The sequence below is a fragment of the Rhinopithecus bieti genome, unplaced genomic scaffold (assembly GCF_001698545.2).
Source record: "Rhinopithecus bieti isolate Rb0 unplaced genomic scaffold, ASM169854v2 scaffold_980, whole genome shotgun sequence".
Lineage (NCBI taxonomy): Eukaryota > Metazoa > Chordata > Mammalia > Primates > Cercopithecidae > Rhinopithecus > Rhinopithecus bieti.
The window spans coordinates 223759-250720 of record NW_016803338.1 but is presented as its reverse complement, the minus strand read 5'-3'; the positions used below and the strand labels follow the sequence as shown (position 1 = coordinate 250720).

General features: G+C 36.5%; 1 protein-coding gene and 1 pseudogene across 2 annotated transcripts in view; both read right to left on the bottom strand.

Moving 5' to 3' along the window:
- The window catches only part of TRAK2 (trafficking kinesin protein 2), an 86258-nt gene that overhangs the window by 29819 nt on the left and 29477 nt on the right, over positions 1–26962 (bottom strand). Inside the window, 2 exon segments of the mRNA XM_017875659.1 lie at positions 5739–5933; positions 18529–18818. Coding sequence (XP_017731148.1) covers positions 5739–5933; positions 18529–18619 — 286 coding nt within the window. The 5' untranslated portion in view covers positions 18620–18818.
- Positions 7660–11010, bottom strand: LOC108531985 (SCY1-like protein 2 pseudogene; annotated as a pseudogene). The gene has a single exon (XR_001886327.1). The product of XR_001886327.1 is annotated as an SCY1-like protein 2 pseudogene (transcript).

Here is a 26962-nt window from a genome sequence, read left to right as displayed (position 1 = left end):
CAATGACTCTTAACTCCAGATTCTGATTTAATTGATTTCAGGGAGCCCTATGGAGCTGGTAGTATATAGAAGATTCCCAGGTGTTGAAAATGACGTGGAGCCAGGAATTAAAATCACCAATCTAGGGTTAACACCCAAAGCAAAAATCAGGCATCCTATAGACTCAGTTAAAACCAGTTTTTATACAACTAGTTTAAAAACCACATGACATGACTGACCAGAGTTAAAGATGAAGTGGCAGATTTAACTTGGAGTAAGACTAGTAAGTTAAGGATATAAAAAACAACTGTGAACCACAAGTCATATATGATGAAAGGGGAATAAAAAAATGAAGGACACAGTAACACAGTAAAGAAATGTTTAGAAAAAAATGTTTTAGTGAGGAGAAATGAAAATATATTTCCTATAAATGCTTCCATCTGTTACAACATAAAAATTTAAAGCTGAACCTTAAGAAGTTATCTAGTTTAATGATCTTACTTTCCTGTATGAGGAATCTTCTCTGAGAGTAATTATGTGGCATGTTCAAGACCGCGAAGAAAGTTATTAGTGGCAAAGCTGGGATTTTAGTATGGAGATGATGAGATGATAATAACGCTCATCTCACAAGGTCATTAGAAAAAACTCAGATGATTTAAGAGTCCAGTAATGAGCTCTTTCCACTTTGCTGCTATTTCTACCACAGCCCCACTAAGAACATAAAAAAGTCCTTGTTGAATGAAATACCAGCATATACATCTGTGAATGCATGTTATATAATAAAACAGCATAGATCCCAATTTTGCTTTTTAAAGTGTGAGCATATCTATAAATATCTATATTGAAGACAGCCTGGAAGGATATATATTAAAATGTTAATAGTAGTTATCTCTGGGTAAGGATTATGGCTGATCTGTTTTCTTTTCAGTGTTTCGCCAATTTTCCATAAAGAACAAATGTTATCTTTCCAAACAGAAAAAAAAAACAGAAAACAAAAAACAAAAAAAACTCCACAAAACCCAGCAACCCTTGTTAAAAGTTTCAAAAGCAAAATTGAACTTTAAAATGCGTAAGTATTTGTTATGGCAAAGAAGTTATATAGTGCAATCAGAATTTTCAAATTCTTACATCGTATGCGCAGCCTAGATACTACCGACTCACAAAAGCTGGGCCTCTTCAATCTCACAGAAAGATGTCAGGCACAAAACAGAAAGGAACACAATGGATTTTTCTCTCTGCAGTGGAATCAGTTCTGTCTTCTCTTCCTTAACACAACACTCCTGATAAAGGCATGCTGCTTGGACCGATTCCAAAAGTACTGAGGGCAAAACTCTTAAGTGTTTAATGTCTTGGCATTTAGACACTGTAATTAAATGCTTCAAAAACCACACACTAGTCCTTCATCATAATTCTGTAACCAAGAATGTAGAGATAGCCAAGCAGGTTGTCTTTGTTAAAATCAATCCTATCAAAACATATTTTCCCTTCAGTTTTCAGTTGTTGAAAATATGTTAAATGATACAGAAATTAGCAACGATCCTTGCTTATTTCCAGACACGCACTTTCCTAACTCTCTAAAAAAGTATTTATACATCAGGGAGATGATAGATATTTTTACAGAACAATTTTGCAACTTGTTTCCAGAGGTTGTTAATTAATGTGCAATATTTTTGGTGTAATATTTGGAGGATCTAATGTTCCTGAAAATATGGGGTGGGAGTTTAACATACATAATAAGCACTTCACTAATCCTTACTTTATGTTCTAGCCCTGCATAATTTCACAGTAACTGGCTCAATCTCAGATTATTTTCAGGATGGGAAACACCGCTGGTAATCCATTCTAGTTATCTGTCATTTACATGAGATGGTGCTTGATAGTTCTCTCATATGTCCCTTTTCAAGATCTAAAGTTTTACCCCAATTATTGAATTCCAAAAAGAATTCTAATCCTGCAGCACTCTCCAACGTTCTCACACCAAAACCACCAAAAACAACAACAACAAAATAGAAATGAAACACAAACAGTGCCCACATGGCATAGTAAAAGCTACAATGGCTCCTGACAACTACAGGCCAGTCCTGAGGTTTTAACCCTAAAGAAGCGACCACAGCCATTGCTGCTATGATACAGCAAACACTTCTGCCTTCAGAATGACTGAGAGAAACTGATGATACACACCTTCTAGGGCAGTCTTTCTCAACAGGATTCCAGGGCAGAATCAGGCCCTACAGACCATTTGAATGACAATTTTCTCAATTCTCTCGAGGACTGTACAAAGCTAGTACCTGGTGCATGGATGGTAAGGCAATCCATTGTACAAACGCTAAGTGTCCTAGGGTATATAGCTTAATTCTCTTGTGGAACCGAAGGAGAGAGTTTATCTAGGGGAAAAATAAATCTGCTAACCTCTATGACTGGGCTTATGGTTAACGCTTCCCGAACTTCATCTGTCATATGTCCTTTTCTGCCAGTACAGGTTAATAATTTTTGAGGGCAGAGCCTGAGGAAAAGTATACCTACTAATTGGAAGTAATAATTTCTATGACCATGTTTATCTGCAAAATTATACACTCTCTCCAATTCCTTAATTCTCCTATTAATGTCACTGTGAAATGGCCATTTACTTTGGTTGGCAATGCTTTGTATCAGTGGTTCTCAAACTTGAGTGTGCATCAGTATCACCAGGAAGACTCTTTAAAACACAGATAGCTAGGACTGTCTCACTCAGAGTCTCTAACTTTGTAGGTGGAGTAGGGGGCCCAAGAACATGAATTTCTAGCAATTTATCAAGTGACATTGATTGCAGGGGTCCACATTTTGAGAACCACTGCCTAAAATAAAACTTACATAATCAATCATTTTCCCCCCTCTTACGCCTTAGGAAGTGGTAAAGGTGATCCTCTATCACCAAATAAAACCCCCTGAAAGAATCATGTTTCTAACATTAGCCTTTAAATGAATAAATGGTACAGTCTGTAACGTGTTCTGATTGCATGGCTCCCCCACAGCTCACTCTGGGACTCAGTCTTAATAAAATCAAGAAAACCCTGGGGTGGCCTGTTCTGCAGGTAAAACACTTTTTGACCATCTTAAACTTTACATGGGTGTGGCAGGGACTGGGATTGATCGATTGATTTTTTTGCCCACTCATTGCTCTCCCAGTGGTCTATCTTAAAAGTAAACAATGTCTTTCTGGATTGGGTGACTTCAGAGAACTACCCACTCTTCCCCATTTCTTGTGAGACAGGTTCCGAAGCTCAAATGCTGGCTACGTTTCCTTCCAAATCACTATCTTCTCACAGCTCTTTCAATTTCTTTGTGTTATATAAGAAAGAAAGTGCCTTTGCCTGTGCCGCCTTTTTACTAGGTGTTAAAATTCATTTTAATAAGCACAAGTATCCACTGGCATGTGAGAGGTAGAGATATGTCCAAAGTAATCCAGGGAGCTGAGCTCTAGGATGGTCTGCCAGGGTACATCGCAATTATTCAAAATCACAAATCTTGAAATCTCAGAGGGATAGAAAACTGTGGGAAAGGGTGAGAGAATGTGTTGTATCTTCCTTTTTAAACCTTGGTCAATTTGCTAAATAAAATAAATCATTTAGCTTTTACATTCATAAGGTGTAAATGCATAATGAAGTTTATATGTGATTTAACTATTAACCTTTAAAATAACAGTGGAATTTAAAGTACAGTGCAAAGGTAAATTATCAGTATCATCCTAGCTTATTTGCTTCATGATCTTAGGTATATCATATATAGTTCAATTTTCAAACTGTTGAAGTGAAAATAGTACCATTACACTAAAGAAACAGGATAGTTTTCCAGAACGCTGAAGTATAGGTCAGTATCATCCTATTAATCTCAAGTTTTAAATTGCTCCCTTGGACACTATCATTTTGTAAAAAGTCTTGGAAAGCATTTTAAATTTTGCCTTTTATTTTCTAGGCTTTTTACTTATAATTCATCCTAAAAGTTAACTCCATTAAATCATGATCTAAGACTACTTTCTAGCTATAGTTTTGCCACTCAGTAGCTGAGAGGACAAAGAACAAATAAACTGAAGGGCACTTTCTGTGATACTTTATCAAAATAATGACAAACTAAATTTATCCAGATGAAATTTCAGTTTGAAAGTTCTCAGCAATTTAGGCCGGGTGTGGTGGCTCACACCTGTAATCTCACAACTCTGGGAGGCCGAGGCGGGCGGATCATAAGGTCAGGAGTTCCAGACCAGCTTGACCAACACGGTGAAACCTCGTCTCTACTAAAAATACAAAAATTAGCTGGCATGGTGGGGTGTGTCTGTAATCCCAGCTACTCAGGAGGCTGAGGCAGGACAATCACTTGAACCTGGGGGGGCAGAGGTTGCAGTGAGATGAGATCGTGCCACTGTACTCAGCGCCTGGGCAACAGAGCGAGACTCCGTCTCAAAAAAAAGAAAAGAAAGTTCTCAGAAATGTAAACACTCAAGGAACAAAGGGAACCAGAAATAAGAAACACTGTTCCTTCTAAAACGATTTTCCAGAAAATCTCAAGCAAGCAAATTCTCAAACTAAAATGTCAAGAAAACCTTTGGAGCCTTAATTTAACTTAATTTAGCTATTTAAAAGAAATATTAAGGGCAAAAACACAATTGTATTTGGGCTTCTTGATATTTCAGTTTCTGAAATAATGTTTATACATTATTTATATTTATATATCAATAACAATCTGGCATTAAAACACTACAACACTCACTGGGCTTCTTGATATTTCAGTTTCAGCTGAAACAATGTTTATAATGTTTTTTGAGTAGTAATAAGCTCTAAGAAACGACTAGAAAAAAATTCTAGGAAACTAGTGCTAAAAACAAGTTAATGATTACGATGAAAATGAGTATTGCACAATAGTCATTCTCCAACGACAATCTGGCATTAAACACTGAAGCACTCACTGGGAAAATGTCTAGGATCTGATGCAATCACCTACTTAATTCTAATTAAAGGAATTTCACAAACATATCAATATTGAACTCATAAGATTTTATTATATATTCTAATAGCTACTGTGCACACAACATTTTTTACCAAATGAATTTTTAGAAAAGTAATTTCTAAATTACTTAATGCAGATTTTGGGATAAAATCAAATGCAAAAGGTCTCCATATTTCGAAGTTCAAAAATTTCCTTGTCCTTTCTAATAGCTTGGTGTAAAACAGACCTATTTTTAGGACAAATCTGGCTCAGTCTCTCACTTAGGAATCCTTAAATAATAAATATTACTATATAGTGCATATTTATTTCTCCTGGCATTATTAAAACTTCTTATATATCTAAGAACTATGCTTAATTATGCTGACATAATTCTTGTGACTGTGTTTAATAAAGATATTAATAAAGATAAAAGTCAAAAGCTGATAGCTTAGGATACCAAACTACTGGGATAATAAATGTTGACAGTCATAAAGGAATATTAAAATTTTAAACCACTTCGCTTTTTAAAAAGTTCCCTTTTCTACTCAGTCTGAGGAAAATATCAAGTCATAAAAACATCTAAGTATTGTTTGCAACACTGGACACTGAGAGGCCTAAGGATGACAAACTTTCTGCATTCAGACATAACACAGAATTATCTCTTCCTGTGAAATCAGTTCACATGAAAGTAGGTATACACTGAACATTGGCTATTAAACATCAATGCTTTAAAAATCAATACCAAGATACTCATGCTCATTACTTCAATGCACAGACTAAAAGAGTAAAAAAATACTCACTCATATAGCGGAAAGTCTCTTCAGCAAGGACTGGAGAGAGGGCATCAGATGCATGTTGCCGCTGGTGTGGAGACTGAGTCCAGTCTTGATTTTCATATAGAAAGAGAGTGTCTACTTTTAGCCTATACTGTGGTAGTTGTTCTTCTAGCAGACTCACCAGCTCAACTTCAGGGAGATCCTCATTGGAGCAGACATCTGAAGAGGAGAGTCTATGTAAATGAATCCAATATATTTCAACTTTTACTAGGCTACAGAGAAAATTGATGAAAATTAGTTTTTCTAAAGTAGGACAACCAAAGTAATATTAGACAAGATCATTTCTCCACTGATTTTTATTAGTATATCCTAGTAGTATAGATTTTTTTTCTTTTAGTAAGAGAACTTCTAAAGTAAAATGATGGCATACATTTTTTTGACAGTAATTTTAAAAGTATTTTAATTGACACAAAATAATTGGATATATTTATGGGGTACATGTGATATTTTGACACCTATATACAATGTATAATGATCAAATCAGGGTAATTAGCACATTCCTTACCTCAAGCATTTATCATTTCTTTGCATTGAGGACATTCAAAATCCTACCTTTTATCTGTTTGAAAATATACAACAAATTATTGCCAAGTATAGCCACCCTATGGTGCTAAAGAATACTGGAACTTATTCCACCTATCCAGCTGTAATTTTGTATCTGTTAACCAACATCTCCTGATCCCTCCTTCCTGCTACCCTTCCTAGCCTCTAGTAATCACTATTCTACTCTCTACTTCTAGATCAAATTTGTCAGCTTCTACATGAGTGAGAACATGCAGATACCACAAATCTGAATTACATACTATCTAAATATATTGCTTAGTGACTATAACTATGCTTTTTTTGATTTTTTTAATTTTTTAATTTTAGGTTCAGGGATACATGTGCAGGTTTGTTATATAGGTAAACTCGTGTCATGGGGGTTTGTTGTACAGATTATTTTTCACCCAGGTACTAGGCCTAGTAACCCAACAGTTATTTTTTCTGATCCTCTCCATCTTCCCACCCTCATCTCTCACATACGCCCGTCTGCTGTTCCTGTCTTTATAACTATGCTTTTAAAGTTTAGAATTAATTTGTAGAAATTTCATATTTTCTCCCTATCAACCTATTTAGTACTGTTTAAAAGAGGTCTATGTCTCTGAAGCAGCAGCAGGCTGCTTAATTTTTAAACAGTATTTTTAATTGACACAAAATAATTGCATATATACTTTTAAAACAAAGTGAAAGGGGTCTGATCTCAACTTAACATGCTTGGGGGAAAAAGCAATACAAAGCAACCAGCAGAAAATAGTTTCAAAGGGATAAAATGATATGCTCTTTAATAACAAAATTTGAATTCTGTGGATGATTCTTCAAAATCTGGAAAAATTACATTTTAGTATATTCTCATAGTCACTAAATGTTTTAAAATTGCATTAAATTTTACTGAGCACTGGCACTGAAATAAGTACTTTATCCTTTTTATTTTAAAGAAATGGTACATCTAAATCTCAAAACATGTGAGGTGAAGAAAATCGGAAAGGGGAGGGAAAAAACAGTTTCCCCTAAAAAATCTTCCCTATCCTTCACATAATATAAATTTAATATGGTATAGCGATAGTTCTGGTCTGAGTCCTGACTCTACACACACCACAATGTGACACTGGGTAAGTTATCTCAACTCTAACCCTCAGTTTCCTCATCTGTAAAATGGAGAAGGTACTTACCTCCCAGGTTATATGAATTAAATGAGACAAATGCATGAAAAATACTTGTATTTAGTACAATGCCTTGCACACTGTGGAGGCACTCTATCAATGTCAGCTTCTTTTTTTTTTTTTTTTTTAGAGAAGTAAAGTTTATTACATTTGAAACAATACAGCAATCTCAACAGTTTACCCATTAAATACAGTTTAATTCTTACAAATCTCCTTTTGAAAATGCAATTCATATATGTTGCAACCTCAGAAGTTTGAATTTGAAATGAAATATGAAGTTAGTAGTCAGGAAAATCACATCAGAGTGCTTTGTCAAATATCCAAACAAATCAGCATATACCAAAGTGATTCTAAATATATCCAAGTGAATGCAGAAAAATACATTACCATTTGAGGCAGACCATGCTAAAATATAATTTACAATGATTAGTTTGCATTTAAGATGGTTAGCCAATGAAATGTAGGTTAAGTTAAATTTTGCAGTATTTGCTCAGTCTCTTTGTACTAAACATTAGTTCATCTGAAAAGTAAGTTTGGAAAAAGCAAATAACCTGATCTCTTTATGCTTATCATTTTCTCACTGTCATCTTAAATGCAAGCAAATCAATACAGCATCAAGATTTTTCACATATTAAAATGAACACTAATGACTTGTGAAGGCTGACTGTGTACCACGTAGTACTTAATAGATGAGCTTGCAATGACCATCAACTCAATTTTTTAAATAACACAAAGATTCACAAGCCAAAATAATCATTTGATTAAAAAATTCCGCTATGGCTAAGATAACTCAGTTGTCCTTTTTCTCTTTGAGATGGGAAGGGTTGGGATCTTTAAAAACCGAAAAGGAGTTGGTAAGAGAAAAAATCCATCAAGGCTTTAAAAAACCAACGGTAGAAGTCCATACAACTACTATGCTGGCATAGTATCTGTGACAGATGTTATCTGTCACAGAACGATTCACTTTCCCATAGAAGTAGTTCCTCCAAGCCAACTATATAAAGATGTAAATCAGTTCACCCATGATTAAAACTGAAATAATCCTTCACAATAGAAGGAAGACACCTCACCCAAAAAGATCTTTTAAATCACTGCTAGCTGAACTGTTATTGGTCATAGTAGTTGGTGGCTATGCAAAGTTCCGTGGGTTGAAGAAAGGATTACCCTGCGTACCAAAGGCAGATTGTCCTATCATGTTCATCTGTGTTCCCATTACTGAACTGCCCATAGCTGGAGAACCTTGAGGAGGTACAAACTGATTGAGCCACTGATTTGGTTTCTGTTGTGATAACTGGTTCATGCTAACTTTGGGTTTCTGAGGGCCAAAGAGATTATTAAGGGCAGACATATCTATGGGTCTTTGTTGGGTCGGCTTTGCACCCGCAGGAGAAACATTCAAAGCACTGAAGTTTGGCAAAGTGGGAGGTGTTCCAGAGTCATCTTGGTCACTCCAACTGTACTTGGACTACTGTAGAAGTTCTGGTTTGTAGTAACAGGCATGTTGAATTCTGAAGTCTGAAAGCCCATATTGGCATTTAGGCCATTTGTCAAATTTTTCTTTGTATTATCAACTGGTATAGAAAACATCATGCCAATGCCCATGGAAGGAAGAGAAGTGAAAGTACTTGAAGCAGAAGGTTTAGGGGTACTAACAGAAAGGCTAGTCAAAGATGACATATTATCCATCAATGTGTCTGTCAAGTCATTAGTCTGTTTAACAGTAGCAATAGGTGTATGCACTTGGGGTTTAAGAGGCTGCTGGCTTTTCAACTTCTGTGCCTGCTCTTGTTCTTTTGCTAATTTTTGCTTTTCTTCAAATGTAAGTGATGCTGTTTTACGTTTATTCTGTAACCCATCCTCTTTATTTTCGGAATCACTGCCAGTCAGAAGGTCTGCTCCAATGTGGTTAACAACCTTGTCAATTTGCTGATTCAAAATATTTGTAACTTTTGTCTCCCCAGAAACATTCATTTGATTTCTTATGTCCAAAGACTTCTGCTGTTCTTGCATTATATGAAATTGTTCCAGCTTAGTCTTATGTTCAGACTCCAATCTATTAAGCGTCTCTTTTATGATGCAAATGAAAGAATTGAACTGATTAAGATTGTTTTCAATACTCAGGGGAATAAGATGAGGCAATACTTTTCCAGCCAGCTGCTCTTTGGTGATTCCCAACTTATGAGTAAAAGTACATTTGTAAATGCCTAAAATACCCATAAAGATTGCAGATTCTTTGGATGAAATCTGTTGTAAGAAGGGTAGGATATCATCAAGTAAAAATCACTTATCCAAGTATTCCAAAATCTTTTGTAAGCACACTAATGAATTTACACAAACAGCAAGGGAAGAAATTTGTAGACAGGCATTTTTAATTCCTGGTATCAAAGTACGTTTCATGGATGGGTAGTCTATAAGATTTGCAAAGGCTGGAATGATGTTTAGATAGAGCTCCTGGGTCTGAATGGAAGGAGCTTCTAGTGCTCTGTAAACCATGGGTAGGACACTGTTCTTTATCTCATCGGGAGGGGTTTTGGTAGTAGCAAATCCATTTTTTGTCGGAAAATTACCAAAATCTGGATTGGCTCCTGCTGCTTAAACACAGGACCAAGTTCAGGTGGAATTAATTTGACATATTCTTCTTTGGTGCATTCCTCAATGATCAGTAGAACACTGGGCAAAACAAAAGGTACCATGTCAAGGTTTACAAATTCTGAAGTCAAACAAGTCAAAATTCTCTGCACAATGACGTGCTTGGGCAGTAGAACCTTTGGCAGTCTGCTGAAAAACTGTGATTTCCGAAGATAATCTCTTTGGAATAAGGTATCAAAACATTGCAGTGTTACTGCACCAACATCATCAAAGAAGGAAATCTGCCATTTGATCTGCATCTGGTCTTACAGTTGAAGTTACATTTAACAGTAGCTTTACATGTTCACAAACTTCCTCAGGTATATTTGTAAGTAAACTAGATCCTAAATAACTCAACTGATCCAACTGCCTACTGAAACTCTTGCAAATATCTTGCTTATTGACTTCAAATATAGGTTTCCTTTTATTAAATACAGCATACATAACAGTTCCTAAAGAATACAAATCACTAGCTGTTTCACAGTTCACATAAAGTATGTATTCAGGAGCCAAATATTCAGGATTTGGAAGACACAATGAAGGTAAATTTGGGTTCCATTCTTTACAAGGAAATTTAGGCTCTTGTTCAGAAGGATTGGTTGATGATACACAAAAATCAAAATCCATTATTTTCCAGGCTCCACTTTTATTCACAATTGTATTTTCAGGAGTAATATTTCCATGTACCATTTTCACACTGCTATGCAAGAATGACAAGCCTTCATAAACCTGAAGCAAACCACATTTGGTTTCGACATCATAAAGTTTATAATCCTTAATGTCTGGAGACATAGGGAAAGGTAGATTTTCCCAGTTACCAAGAACACTGGCTAAACTGGCAAAACCTGGTTCTGTACAAAATGCCAAGAAATCCCTGGATTCTTCTAAAGGATGCTGGACAGTAAGAAGTCGAGGGTGTTGAAGTCAAGTTAAGTGTTGGACTCCTCGTTTTAGAGAATCAATGATTTGATCCTTTTCAAATTTTTGATATTTGTCAATCATTTCTCATCAAAGACAAAAACAGCCACCACTTTGTTGACTTTTTTGTGCCATTAAAAATCTCCCAAGCTAGCCCACTGCCACCACTGGCAATGTGTCGACCAACATCAAATTCTCTAGTGACAGGATTTCCCATTACAGCATTAGTGACATCAGCTGTCACTTTTGTTACAGTACTCTTCAATTTATTACCACATGGACTCCATGGCTGCAATATTGGGCAGTCACAGTTACCTTTTCTCTCTCCTTCCAGGAGGGGCAGAGCTGGGGCTCTTTTTCCCCGCCCCACTAAACATAGGCGGTTCCTGCTCTGCTTTTGCACCTGGCAGCTGCCTCCTGTTTACTCCATCGCCTCCACCACCCCCACGGGCACAAAGAGAGCACAAACACCGCCTGAGCTGGATGAGGGAAAGGGGTAGGGAGGGGAGGGACTGGGGACAGAGACTAAGGGAGGGCGAAAAAGACTGAAAGACCTATTGCCAGCTACTTTTATTACTGTATTACCATTGAGTTTTTAGACCTAGAGATCAAATCAAGATTGCTAAAATAAGGTTGCTATAGTATCTAAATAATTACAGAGTATTAAAGGTAGAAGGTACTTTCAGAAACCATCCAATCCTGCCTCCTAGATAAGGAAACTGAGACTTAAAGATGGGTAACTTGCTGAGGACAACAGAACCACCAGACGTGTGTCTTGACTTCCTATCCAGCACTGTACCCATTCTTGTTGCTATCTGCCATTTACAGGACAAAGGCTGACAACTTGTCCTAGAAAGCAAGTTCCTACACATCATGTCTCCAACACACAGTATTAGTCCTACGTATCTCCTAATTCCTCCAGGTGTCTAATCTACTTATTGTCTTATTTTTCATTCTTAATATTAGAAAGATCCTGGGTTTTGGCATCAGACGTAGCTTCTGAATGTGACTCCTCTACTAATTAAGTTAGACACACGATTTATCCTTTCAGAGCCTTAATTTCTCTCATTTGTAAAATAAAGATCATTTATCACTCACAACAGTAGTAAGAAGTAACTAAAATAAGCAATTAAGGCACCCAGGGTATCTGGTAGATCATAGGTACTCATTGAATACTATTTACATCACTACTCTCTCACTTGCACACCTACAACACCCACCCCCCATCTCTGAACAAAACTGGGCTTCTGTGTCTTTATGTATCTGCCACTATCTTCCTGTTCCCAGTACTGCCCATCATTTAACACCTTCCAAACTTAGCTGTTTACAAAAAAGGAGAGTTATTCCTGTTAACATGCTTAAAATACTAGGGCTTAAAATAGAGAAAATACAGGATGTCATGTCAGCCCTCTGACTTTTAAAGAGATGTGGTATTTCCTTTGTGGGTAGTATAATGAAACATGCTCTAGCTCTGGCAAAGAACAACAAAGTACTGGTTAAGAACACAAATCTTTAAGACAGTAAATTCCTGCTACTTGACCTTGACTTAACAATGACATTTTAATAAGTTAAATACAAGGAGGCTGGCAATATCAGACATCCCTACTCACCCAGAAGGAGAAGCAGTGGCTTGATCATCACAATGAGACAGAGATGAGGTAGATTTAAAACCTTAAATATGGTTCTCAATAAGCTCTCAATCCTTACGGAGCTCTTAAATAAGAGACCTGAACATATATCCAAATTCTATTATTGCAAGTTCCATGTGATTATCCGAATTTTTCCTGCTGCACATATATTACATATAGATTGTCATTTTAATACTCAGGAAGAGAAGTTGACTATAAATACATGCAGCGCTAAAAACAGACTATTAGGTATTCAAGGGTATAGTGGAAATGAAGAACAAAAGTGACATTCATTACAAGAGATACTAGTCCCTAGACGTTTTCTTCAAATAGGTATTAATGAAATCCTGTGAAAATTCAAGGTCATGAATTCCCTACTTCCAAAATGTAATATTAAAAATGAGTGTACAATCCAGGCTTAGTAGATTAAGCTAAATATTCTTTAGACTAGCTCTTCCACCTTGCATCCATATTCCGATAATGCTCCATTTATTACTCTTGCCCAGGCTTGACAACTCCTTCTCTACCATTTTATCCTCCAAATGTCTCTTCCATATGTCCATTTTTTTTCCAGTCATACCTACTGGTAAGAGAATTAAATCAGTGCTAGAATCAAGCATACTAGAGCATGGTCTACAGTATGATCTTTAGACCCACATAGCAAAGATTAAAAACAAGCCTCAAAGGGTTAACCTTATCAGCAAATAACTTAAAGACCTGCCAAAACAAATTTTAACACTTTTCCAAGGAAGACAATAAAATCCAAACACTTAACAATGTAACATTCATAACGTTCACCAGTCCATACAAAATTACTAGATATGCAAAAATAAATAAAATGTAATCCATAACCAGGAGGGAAATGAGTCAACAGAAACAGACCCGTAATGACAGAAATAACAGAATTAGTAAGCAGCATTTAAACACAGCTATTTTTTAATATGCTCAAAAATTTAAAAGGAAAATAGTAACTTAATGAGAAGAGAAACAGAAGATATACCTGTATTTTAAAAACTCAAATAGAACTAAAGTACAGCATCTAAAATAAAAAATTCACTAGATAAGATAAACAGATTAGATAGTCTCCAGAAGAAAAGAACAGTAAACTTGAAAGTATAGCAATAGAAATTATCTAAAATGAAGCACAGAGAAAAAAAAGATTGGGGGTAAAAAACTGAACAGAACATCAGTGGCTGTGTCATATTAAGCAGTCTGCAGTCCCAGAAGAAAAAAGAGGCAAGAACAGAAAAAATATTTGAAAAAGTGGTGGCCAAATTCTTCCAAGTTTAATTAAAACAATTAAGCCTATAGTTCAAAGAATTTCAACTCCATGCAGGATAAATACAAAGAAAACCACACCAAAGTAAAATTGCTAAAAACCAGTGATAAAGAAAAAAATCCTACAAGCAGAGAGATGGGAAAAAAAAGACACATTACATTTAAGGGAACAAAGAGTGAATGCAAACTATTCATTTCAAGATAGATGACAATGGAACAGCATCATTAAAACACATTTAACACTAAAAGCCAATTTAGAATCTTGTGCTAGTGAAAAATATCTTTCAAAAAAGGTGAAATAGGCCAAGCGTGGTAGCTCGCTCCTGTAATCCCAGCTCTCTGGGAGGTCAAAGTGAAAGGACTGCTTGAGCCCAGGATTTCAAGACCAGCTTGGCAACATAGTGAAACCCTGACTCTACATTAAAAAAAAAAAAAAAAAAAGAAAGAAAAAATTAGCTGGGTTTGATGGTGCATGCCTTGTGGTCCAAGCTACTCAGGAGGCTGAGATGGGAGGATCACTTGAGCCCAGGAGGTTCAGGCTGCAGTGAGCCATGATCGTGTCACTGTACTCCAGCCTGGGGAACAGAATGAGATCCATTCTCAAGAAAAAAAAAAAAAGAAATTTTATTTTTTACACAAGCAGAAACCTAAGGCTATTCATTGCCAGCCAACCCATATCCCAGGAAATGTTAAAGTTATTCAGGCAAAAAGTATATTGGATGGGAACTTCAATCTACCAAAGAAATAACAGAATGGTAAATCTGTGGGTAATACATAAGCCTTTTATTTTCATAATTTATTTAATTCATAATTAGCAATTTAACGCAAAAGTAATAATGTATTATGTATATGACATATGTAGATGTAAAACGCATAATAATAATATGTAGAATGGTAGAGGGAAATGGAAGAATACTGTTTTAAGAGTGTCACTGTACTAAATATAATGTTATTTGAAGATGCGCTTTGGTAAGTTTAAGGTGCGTATTGCAACCTAGAGAAAGCACTGAGAAAAATAAGAGGTATAGCTAATATGTCAACAGTAGAATTAAAATAAAATAAAATAAATATAAAAAAAGAAAATGAGGAAAAAACGGAAGATGGAACAAACAGAAAAATAGAAAATAGGAGTACAGTAGCCTCAACTACAGTGATAATTACATTAAAATTAAATGGTCCAAATACTGCAAATAGAAAATACAGATGATCAGACTGGATTTTCTTTTTAGAAAAGACCCAACTATAAGTTATCTGTGGAGATGCCCTTTAAATGTAAAGATTTAGATTAGTTTAAAAGTAAAACATGAAAATAATGTGATGCCAATTCCACACAAACTTTTTCCAAACACAGAGGAAGGCATACTTCACAACTCATTTTACAAGGCCAGTATTACCTCAATATCAAAACCAAGCAAAGACATTGCAAAAAAAAAGAAAAAAGTACAAATCAATAATCCTTAGTAATGGGACTAGGAAGGACACAGACACACACACACTCCCTAACAAAACACTAGTAAATAAAACCTGTCATATATAAAAAAGATAATATATCATAACCAAGTAGTTTTTTCCAGGAATGCAAGTCTGGTTTAAAATTTAAAACTAAACCAACAGAATTCACCACACTAATAGACAAAGGAAGAAAAACCATATGAGTATTTCAACAGATGCAAAATAGCCATTTGACAAAACTCATGCTAAAAACTTCTCATCCAATTTGGAAGAGAAGGATATCTTCTCAATTTAATATAGGGTATTCTCAAGAGACTTAATGGTCAAATACTCTAACTTTTCTCCTCAGACTGGAAATATGTCAAGAATGTTTACTATTACCATTTTTATTCAACAATATACTGAGATCGTGTCTCATTCAATAAGGCAAGAAAAATAAATAAAAGTCATCCAGATTGAAAAAGAATATGCAAAACTGTCTCTATTTGCAGACATTATGGTGTATGTAGAAAACTCTAAGAAATCTACCAAAAAGTTACGAAAACTAGTAAGTTAAGCAAAGTTGCAGAATGCACGGTCAACATTAAAAAAACCAATTTCATTTCTATATAGTAGTAACACACAGTAGGAGAATGAAATTAAATAAACAGTGCCATTTAAAAAATACTTAAGACTAAATTTAATAAAATATGTGCAAGACTTATGCAACAAAAACTATAAAATATTGTTAAGAGAAATTAAAGAGGACCTAACTAAGTTAATGGAGAATATATCAAGTTTATGGATTAGGAGACTCACTATTCTTAAATTATCAATTCTCTACAGAGTATATGTAATTCCATTCAAAAGTCCAGCATTCTTTTTTGAAAGAAAATGACAAGCTGGTTATTATTATTAGGGACAGGGTCTCTCATTCTGTTATTCAGGCTGGAGTGCAATGGCACAATCATAGCTCACTGCAGCCTTAATCTCCTGGGCTCAAGTTATCCTCCTGCCTCAGCTTCCCTAGTAGCTGGGACTACAGGTGCATGCCACCACGCCCAGCTAATTGTTTTTATTTTTTGTAGAGATGGGGTCTCACTATGTTGTCCAGGCTGCTCTTGAACTCCTGGGCTCAAGTGTTGATAAGCAGATTATACAATTTATATAAAAATGTGAAAATCTTAAATGGCCAAAATAATTTTGAAAAGAAGAGTAAAGTTGGAGAATTTGTATTATCTGATTTCAAGATTTACTATAGAATTATACAGTAAATAAGACGTGGTAGTTCTGTAAAGATAGACTTAGGGATTAAAGGAACAGGATAGAGTTCAGAAATAGAAACTATACATATACGACTAGGTGATTTTCAATGAAATTATCAAGGTATTTCAATAAGGGTAAAGAGACCATTTTTAACAAATGGTAAAGAAACAATGAAATATGCAACTGGAAAGCAAAAAACAAGAATTTGGACCTTAATCTAATTCCATACTCAAAAAAGTAGACTACTGACTTAAAAGTAGAAGTAAAAACTGTCAAACTTTTCCTTTTACGCGAAGATTTCTTAGAAACGACACAAAAATATGAATTACAGTAGCAAAAACTGATAAACTCCATCAAAATTTAAAATCGCTCTTCCAAAGACACCAGTAAGAAGATGAAAAGGCAAGCCAAAGTCTGGGAGAAAATACGGTCCATTTATCTAACAAAGGACTTACATCTAGAACATGTAAAGAACACTTAAAATTGAACACTTACATTTCAATAGGAAGATAAAATTTTAGTGGGCAAATGATTTGAATAAACAACTCAAAATAAAATCTAGATATGGCTAATAAGCACATGAAAAGGTGCTCAACATCATGAGTCATCAGGAAAATATAAATTAAAATCTCAGAGATACCAGTACACACCTACTAGAATGGCTAAAATCAAAACCACTGACACTACCAAGTGTTGATGATGTACAGCAGAGGTCAGCAAACGACAGCCCACAGGTCAACTTCAGCTTGCTGCCCCTGCCTGGTTTTGTAAATCAACTTTTATTGAAACACAGTCACATTCATTTTTTCATGTACTGTCCATGGCTGCTTTTCTGCTACAATAGCAGAGATAAGTTCCAGCTTAGCAAGAAAAAGAATAAACTTCTGATACTTATCACAAGTGGATAAATCTCAAAAACATTTTGCTGTACAAAAGAAGGCAGACACAAAAGACAGATTCAATTTATATGAAATTCTAGAACAAGCAAATTTAATTTAAAGTAGCAGAAAGCAGATTAGTGGTTGTTTGGAACCGGAGGTGAGGGGTGGGGAGATCTGTGTACAAGGGAACTTTCTCTGGGATGATAAAAACTTCTCGAACTTGTTTGTACTGGCAGTTACACTGAGTGTATAGTTTTGTCAAAACTCAAACTGTACACTTAAAGTGAGTGTATTTTTTTGTATCTTAATAAACATACCTCAATGAGGATAAATTAAAAAAAACTTTGGGTTTTGATGGGTTTCAGAATTCAGAATTTTCAGATTTTAGAAAAGTGGCACTGTACATTAACTGTATGTTATATAACATCCCCAGCTGGTTTTGCGGCAGCACCTCATATTTAAATACACAAATAAATCTTCAGCAAATATAAGTATTCAAACTAAATGAGTTAAGTCTAGAAACAGCCAAAGTCTGGTTTTGTGGGCAAATGAGTGTTTGAATAAAAGTATAGAAAAAAACTTGGAGTGCTCAGTTTTTTGATTTAGTCTTACAGAGAAGGTGTTATGGGCCTATAGTCTTACAGATAAGGTGTTTGTTATATGCTGTACGCCCCAAGAGTCTTGTGTGTCAGGCACTGCTGTTAGGTACCTGCAGGGTATACAAACACAGGTAACTCTGTCCTTGCCCTGTGGAGATCAGATGGATATGATGCAGCTACTACTCACCAGGTGTTCACAGGGTACAGGGGAGTCCGACATAGACAAGAAACAACATGAAAGACAGATGCTCTTAAGGCATCAGGAGACACAGGGGATGCAGAGATTAATTCAGTCTTTCCCTGAGGACATCAGACTAGAAAGGCAGGCTTGGGTTTCATCATGATAGGTCACATATGCTGGACTGAGGCATTTGCATTTTCTCCTGTAAGCGACAGCACTTCAATATTTATTAAACTGGACTTACCAGTGATGCTCTCCGAGTCTCTGTGACTGCTATTCATGAGGTTTTCTTCACCTGTTGGTGATGTAAAAATTGCATTCTGGGATTGACTCATGCAGGATCCTTTCTTGCTTTGGTTGAGAAGGACAGCTTTGGTATGAATCAGAGTAAAGGAAATCCATCAAGCCATTCAATAATGAAATGGATTTGGTCACATGGATATTTTCTTTTAGACAGATTTTCTCTGATGAGTCAAAAGGCATCCGTAGCAATGAGCACTCTCATGTGATTATCATACTTTGGAGAGTCATGACCTAAAACAAAAATATATCAAGTGACTAGAACTCAGCATGCTCTTTAACAACAGGAATCTAATTAATTGAAATATCTGTCATGAAAAATGTTTTTCTAATGATACATACAACATGGATAAATCTCATAATTATGCTGGAAGAAAGTCAGACAAAAAAAGAGTACATAGTTTATGACTTCATTTATATAAAATTCTAGAAAATGTCCACTTATCTATGGTGACAGAAAGTAGATCAGTGGTTGCCTGGAGTTAAGGGAGGAATTACTAAGGGGCAGGAGAAAAGTTTTTGGAATGATGAATATGTTCATTATTTTGACTGTGGTGATGGTTTTACAAATGCATATCAAAAGTGGTTAAATTGTATACTTGAAATGTATAATCTGATGCATGTTAATTATATTTAAACAAAGCTGTTTACTTTTTTAAAAAGATAACTGTTTAAAGTAATACACTAATAACATATTGTAGAGTCTGTAACATAAGTAGAAGGAGAATGTTTCGCAGCAGCACGAAGGCCAGGAGTGGGGAAATGGGCATACACTGGTGTAAGGCTTTTGTATTACACAGGAAATAGTAACATATGGCTTGAAGATAGACTGTGATAAGTTAAAGAAGTATACTATAAACCTGAAACCAACCAATTAAAAAACTCAAGAATTACAGATAATAAACCAATGAAGAAGACGAAATGAAATAATACAAAACAGGGTTTTTTAATCCTGGAAAATTAACATTTTGGGACAGTTACTGCTTCGTCATGTGCATTGTAGGATCTTTTACCCACTAAGTGCCAGTGGAATCTCTTCCCCAGACCCTCTCCAGTTTTATCCAAAATCTCTCCAGACATTGCCAGATGCCCCCAGCGGGCTGGGAGGAGGGGGTGCAAAAATCATCCCTGGTTGAGAACCACTGATACAACAGATGCTCAACTTCACTCATAATTAAAACAAAAAATAAACAAAAAAAAGTTCATCACTAGATTAGCAAACATCAAGTTTTATTATATTCTTTGCTGGAGATGGTGTAGAGAAAGAAGCACTCTTAAACCCTGTTGATAAAAGTGCAAATTGGGCCTGGGCATGGTGACTCACACCTGTAATCTCAGCACCTTAGGAGGCTGAGGCAGGCGATCACTTGAGGTCAGGGGTTCCAGACCAACCTGGCCAACATGGTGAAACCCCGTCTCTACTACAAATGCAAAAATTAGCTGGGTGTGGTGGCAGGTGCCTGTAATCCTAGCTACTTGGGAGGCTGAAGCGGAAGAATCGCTTGAGCCTGGGAGGCGGAGGTTGCAGTGAGCCAAGATTGCGCCACTGCACTCCAGCCTGGGTGACAGAGCAAGACTCTGTCTTAAAAAAAAAAAAAAGTACAAAGGGTACAAGCTTTCAGAAGGCTATTTGGCAATGTCTACCAAACTTTTAAATGCACACATGCTGTAACTTAGCAGCTCTACCACCAGGAATTTACACAATGGATATATTCACTAAGTGTGCCAAGATGTAGGGATACAGATGCCCATACAGTATTGGTTTGGGGGGGAAAAAAAGCACACACCACACAACTGGAACTAAATGTCTATAAATAAATAGTTTAATAACAGTGGAACATACAAAGGAATGTAATGTACTAAATATATGTGCATACTTAAAAAAATCAGGAACTGTCATTAGTAAAACTGTTCAATTCTACTTATTTGGTTTATATCAAGACAGTCTCTGCTTGGCAACTTGTGGCTTCCATGTATAGTTAATTCATTCTCATGTCTACTCTTCACAGGCATCATAAATATTCAATGTTTTACAAGAGAGTTACCCTCAAGAAGTAGAAAGGAACAAAGTAAATAAAGGAGACTGAAAATGGTTACTGTAGCAGAAGAATAGAGAAGCGCTTTGAGCAAATCCTAGGGAGGAGAGTTTCAGAGATAGAATGTGAACAGAATTAAACATTATACAAAAGTCAAAAGGAAAATTCGGTTTATTAAAAAAGGGGTAAGGGACCATAAAATCAATGACAACTTTCCAGAAACCAGTTCAGCCAAGAGACTGGATCCAAAGACAGGCTGCAAGGTGTCGGGAAGTGAGATGGTAAGAGTGGCGTTCAGTGAGTACAGACCAGGATTTCCCAACACCTCGACTTTCAGATCCCCATAGATTAGTAAAATTTCAAACATTTCTGTGGTTATTGGCATGGGTTTTCCATTTCTTACCAATTTCTATTACTTTGTAAATGATAAAACATTTTACTAAAAAAAAAAAAAAAGAGAGAGATATAATAAATAGCAGTCCTTCCCAAAAGAGGAGTTTATAATTTTATGTTGGAATAACAATAGCAACACCACCACCACCACACACACACACACACACATACACACACACATATATGAGACAGAGTCTTGCTCTGTTGCTCTGTCACCCAGGCTGGTGTGCAGTGGTGCAATCATAGCTCACTATAGCCTTGAACTCCTGGCCTAAGTGATTCTCCTTCCTGCCTCAACTCGCAAAGCACTGAGATTACAGGCATGAGCCACTAAACCCAGCCCTGATTTTTCTATATTTGAACTCAGAAAATTTTAATAAATACTTTAAGATTCTGGTACTGATACATGCTGAATAAATGTGAGTGAACCCTAAAAACATGCTAAGTAGAAGAAGCCAGCCACATGATTCCATTTATATAAAATATCCAAAATAGGCAAATCCACAGTGAAAAAGCCAATTAGTAGTTACCAGGAACTAGGGAGAGGGGAGGATAGGGAGTGACTGCTTAATGCATATGGGGATTCCTTTTAGGATGATGAAAATTTGATCAATTACAGCTGGTTCGATGGCAGTGGATGATCAGAACTTATTAACATTAGTGTCATTAAAGTTGGTAGATAGTCCCTCACTGCTAAATTTGGCTTAAAAATAAATTTTTTTAAAAAATTTGATGAATTAGTGGTGATGGTGGCACAACATTGTAAATATACTATAATAAATTTCACTGAATTATATACTTTAAGGTGGTTAAAATGGCAAATTTTACATGTTTTTTACTGTAACTAAGTACTGTACTATATAACACGAAGTATATAGTACACAATTTAAAAAGTGACAGGGAAATGCTTAGATCAATAATCATGTATTCCAAGTGTATTTTAAATAAAATCAGTCGGTAAAAAAAAAAAAGATTATATTTCATATACATAACTATTTTCTTGAAATGTTTGCCAGCATAGTAATCTGTGTTAGCCAGTGCAACATGAAGTAAAAGCTCTAATATATTAATTTGCATACTTTAATTTTAATTCCAGTTGTCAAAAATTCATTTTTCATATTCCAGGAAAAGTCCATTGTATACAACTGAATTCTTTTCCACATATCGTATCATCCAGAATTGTCATCCCTAAACCAGTCACTATAAAGGAAATGGAATTATAATGAATCAAACCAATAAAGAGTCACACCTTGAACCTGGAAGGAAGAAGAAAGCAATCTTCCCTGAAGTACACAATTGCTTGCTACCTGAGCAAAATCAGAACTAGGGCCTCTGCCAACCAAGAAGGGGGGAAATGATCATTTTTGGGTAGAGAACCAAATATCACTTGCTATGTAAGTCTTTATGTCACATATAATTTTTATCAAGGTCTTTTAAATTCTAATACTCCAAAGACCTAGATTTATAGTTTAGGAATCTAGTGATACATTTAAAAAAAACAGAATGGCAATGGAAATCTAAGAATAAATGTGCTAGTGTATAATAGGCTATCTAGTGAATGATCAGCAAATCATGCACTAGTTTATAACTGTGCACTAGTGTATAACAGGCTATCTAGTGCATGGTCAGCAAATTTGGCCCACAGTCAAATTTGGCTTGCCACCTGTTTTTGTATAACCTGTGAGTTAAGAATGACTTTTATACTTTCAAATGGCTGGAAGGCAAAGAATAATATTATGTGACATGTGACAATTATGAAATTCAATTTCCAGTGTCACAAAGGAAGTTTTATTGGAATACAGCCACACTAATTTAAGTATTGTCAATGGGTTGCTTTCAGGCTACAACAGTAGAGCTCAGTAATTTTAAGGACTTCATAGTCCACAGAACCTAGAATACTACGTGTCTCTTTACAGAAAAAGTTGACCAACACCTGTTCTACAGTAGAAAAATAGTTCAGTCATAAAATAACCATCTACTTAAATCAAAGATTTCCTAGATTAACTTCTTAAACAGGGTTTCCTTCCACATTTACATACTTGTAATTAGATCACTATTTCCACAGAATTTAGGTAAACAAAACAACAGACTTCTACTTTCTACATCCATAAGTGCATTTAAATGCTATTTTCAATTTCTAAGAAAGCTTTTTTTTTTTTTTTTGAGATGGAGTTTCACCCTTGCTGCCCAGGCTGGACTGCAATGGTGCGATCTTGGCTCACTGCAACCCCTGGCCCCAGGTTCAAGCGATTCTCCTGCCTCAGCCTCCCAAGTAGCTCGGATTACAGTGCCTGCCACCATGCCTGGCTAATTTTTGTATTTTTAGTAGAGATGGGGTTTAACCATGTTGGCCGAGTTGGTCTCGAACTCCTGACCTCAGGTGATCCACCCGCCTCGGCCTCCCAAAGTGCTGGGATTACAGGCATGAGCCACCGTGCCCCACTCCAGAAAGCATTTTTTTTTTTTTTAAAGTCGTAAGTTATATATTTGTTTGTGAAGAGAGAGAGAGACTGAAAAGGAATAGGATAAAAGCAAAGTATCTCTCATACTGGTCCACACTAATTCTCAAACAGAGCTGCGGTTCTTTTAATCATATTTGAATCAAAGACCACTGTGAAAAATCTAATGATAATTTTGAGAACTTATGCCCACCACTCTGTTATGCACTAGCTGATCTGAATATACATTTACATTACCATTTATTTTAGTTTCTATTTTTGTATTTATATATCTCACACAGGAACACAAAAACGATGTATGTTTCACCTATGGACTCTAGATCTTTGTTCTATAGCAGGGGTCCCCAACCCCTGCGCCATAGAACTGTATCCATCTGTGGCCTGTCAGGGACCAGGCTGCACAGCAGGAGGTGGGTGAGTGAAGCTTCATCTGCATTTACAGCCGCGCCCCATCACTTGCATTACTGCCTGAGCTCTGCCTCCTGCCAGATCAGAGGTGGCATTAGATTCTCATAGGAGCTCGAAACTTATTGTGAACCGCGCATGGGAGGGATCTAGGTTGCCCACTCCTTATGAGAATCTAATGCCTGATGATCTGTCACTGTCTCCCATCACCCTCCCAAGGGACCGTCTAGTTGCTGGAAAATAAGCTTTGGGCTCCCGCTGATTCCACATTATGGTGAGTTGTATAATTATTTCATTACATATTACAGTGTAATGATAATAGCAATAAAGTGCATAGTAAATGTAATGTGCTTGAATCATCCCCAAATCACCCTCCCCATCTCCACTGGTCCGTGGAAAAATTGTCTTCCACGAAACCAGTCTTTGGTGGCAGAAAGGTTGGGGACCTCTGTTCTAGAAAACTGCTTTGCAAATTAACTTTGGAGGTTTTGTTAATGGTTTAGTCTTAATTCTTGCATACCAGAATAGAGAAAACCAAGTTGAACTAAGAACTAAGTCCATCTAAAGAGTTATGCAGGAAAAATGCTGACTTCCAGGGTAATTCAGGAACCTGTCCAGCCTGCAGACTGCACTAGGTCAAGGGTGATCTGGCAATGGTATGCTCTTCCTGGGGACTTTTTAGATCTAAAATAAGCCCTTTGAACATGCCCTGTCTAAATCTGAGCTCCTCAGAAAGATCAGCTTGGAGTAGCAGCACCGAACATAGTACCGTGGATGTGGCCTGACATTAGACAAGTCTGAATTTTAACCTTATTTACTGCTTTCTGACCTTGGGCCCATTATTTAACATTTCTGAGTCTCATTCCTCATTTTCAAGGTGGGGATATTAATAACTACCCTTTATAAGAAGGGTCAGACATGAGAATTAAATAAAAATGACAAATTCCTAGTTTGGTACCCAACATACAGTAGACACTCAAATGCGCACTCCTGTTAGTTTCCCCTAGCTATCAGCCCTGAGAAAAAGATGATGTCTTCTGTCTAATATTACTTTTTATTATTATTATACTTTAAGTTCTAGGGTACATGTGCACAATGTGCAGCCTTGTTACATATGTATACATGAGCCATGTTGGTGTGTTGCACCCATTAACACGTCATTTACATTAAGTATTTCTTCTAATGTTATCCCTCTCCCCTCCCCCAACCCGACGACAGGTCCCGGTGTGTGATGTTCCCCACCCTGTATCCAAGTGTTCTCATTGTTCAANTTTTCTGTCCTTGTGATAGTTTGCTCAGAATGATCGTTTCCAGCTTCATCCCGGTCCCTGCAAAGGACATGAACTCATCCTTTTCTATGGCTGCATAGTATTCCATGGTATATATGTGCCACATTTTCTTAATCCAGTCTATCATTGATGGCCATTTGGGTTGGTTCCAAGTTTTTGCTATTGTGAATAGTGCCACAATAAACATATGTGTGCATGTGTCTTTATAGTAGCACGATTTGTAATCCTTTGGGTATATACCCAGTAATGGGATGGCTGGGTCAAATGGTATTTCTAGCTCTAGATCCTTGAGGAATGGCCACACTGTCTTCCACAATGGTTGAACTACTTTACACTCCCACCCACAGTGTAAAAGCATTCCTATTTCTCCACATCCTCTCCAGCACCTGTTGTTTCCTGACTTTTAAATGATCATCATTCTAATTGGTGTGAGACAGTATCTCATTGTGCTTTTGATTTACATTTCTCTGATGACCGGTGATGATGAGCATTTTTTCATGTGTCTGTTGGCTGCATAAATGTCTTCTTTTGAGACACTTTTGATGGGGTTGTTTTTTTCTTTTAAATGTGTGTGTTTGGAGATTCTGAATATTAGCCCTTTGTCAGATGGGTAGATTGCAAAACTTTCTCCCATTCTGTAGGGTGCCTATTCACTCTGATGGTAGTTTCTTTTGCTGTGCAGAAGTTCTTTAGTTTAATTAGATCCCATTTGTCTGTTTTGGCTTTTGTTGCCATTGCTTTTGGTGTTTTAGACATGAAGTCCTTGCCCATGCCTTTGTCCTGAATGGTATTACCTAGGTTTTCTTCTGGGGTTTTAAGTTCTAAGTCTAACATTTAAGTCTTTAATCCATCTTGAATTAATTTTGTATAAGGTGTAAGGAAGGGATTCAATTTCAGCTTTCTGCATATGGCTAGCCAGTTTTCCCAGCACCAATTTTAAACAGGGAATCCTTTCCCCATTTCTTGTTTTGTCAGGTTTGTCAAAGATCAGATGGTTGTATATGTGTGGTGTTATTTCTGAGGCCTCTGTTCTGTTCCACTGATCTATCTCTCTGTTTTGGTACTAGTATCATGCTGTTTTGGTTGATACTATGTACAAGGCTGTAGCCTTGTAGCATAGGTTGAAGTCAGGTCACGTGATGCCTCCAGCTTTGTTCTTTTGACTTATGATTGTCTTGGCAATGTGGGCTCTATTTTAGTTCCATATGAACTTTAAAGTAGTTTTTTTCCAATTCTGTGAAGAAAGTCATTGGTAGCTCATGGGGATGGCATTGAATCTACAAATTACCTTGGGCAGTATGGCCATTTTCACAATATTGATTCTTCCTATGCATTAGCATAGAATGTTCTTCCATTTGTGTGTGTCCTCTTTTATTATTGAGCAGTGGTTTGTAGTTCTCCTTGAAGAGGTCCTTCACATCCCTTTAAGTTGGATTCCTAGGTACTTTATTCTCTTTGAAGCAATCGTGAATGGGAGTTCACTCATGATTTGGCTCTCTGTTTGTCTGTTACTGGTGTAGAGGAATGCTTGTGATTTTTGCACATTGATTTTGTATCCTGAGACTTCGCTGAAGTTGCTTATCAGCTTAAGGAGATTTGGGGCTGAGACAACGGGGTTTTCTAAATATACAGTCATGTCATCTGCAAACAGGGACAATTTGACTTCCTCTTTTCCTAATTGAATACCCTTGATTTCTTTCTCTTGCCTGATTGCCCTGGCCAGAACTTCCAACACTATGTTGAATAGGAGTGGTGAGAGAGGGCATCCCTGTCTTGTGCCAGTTTTCAAAGGGAAT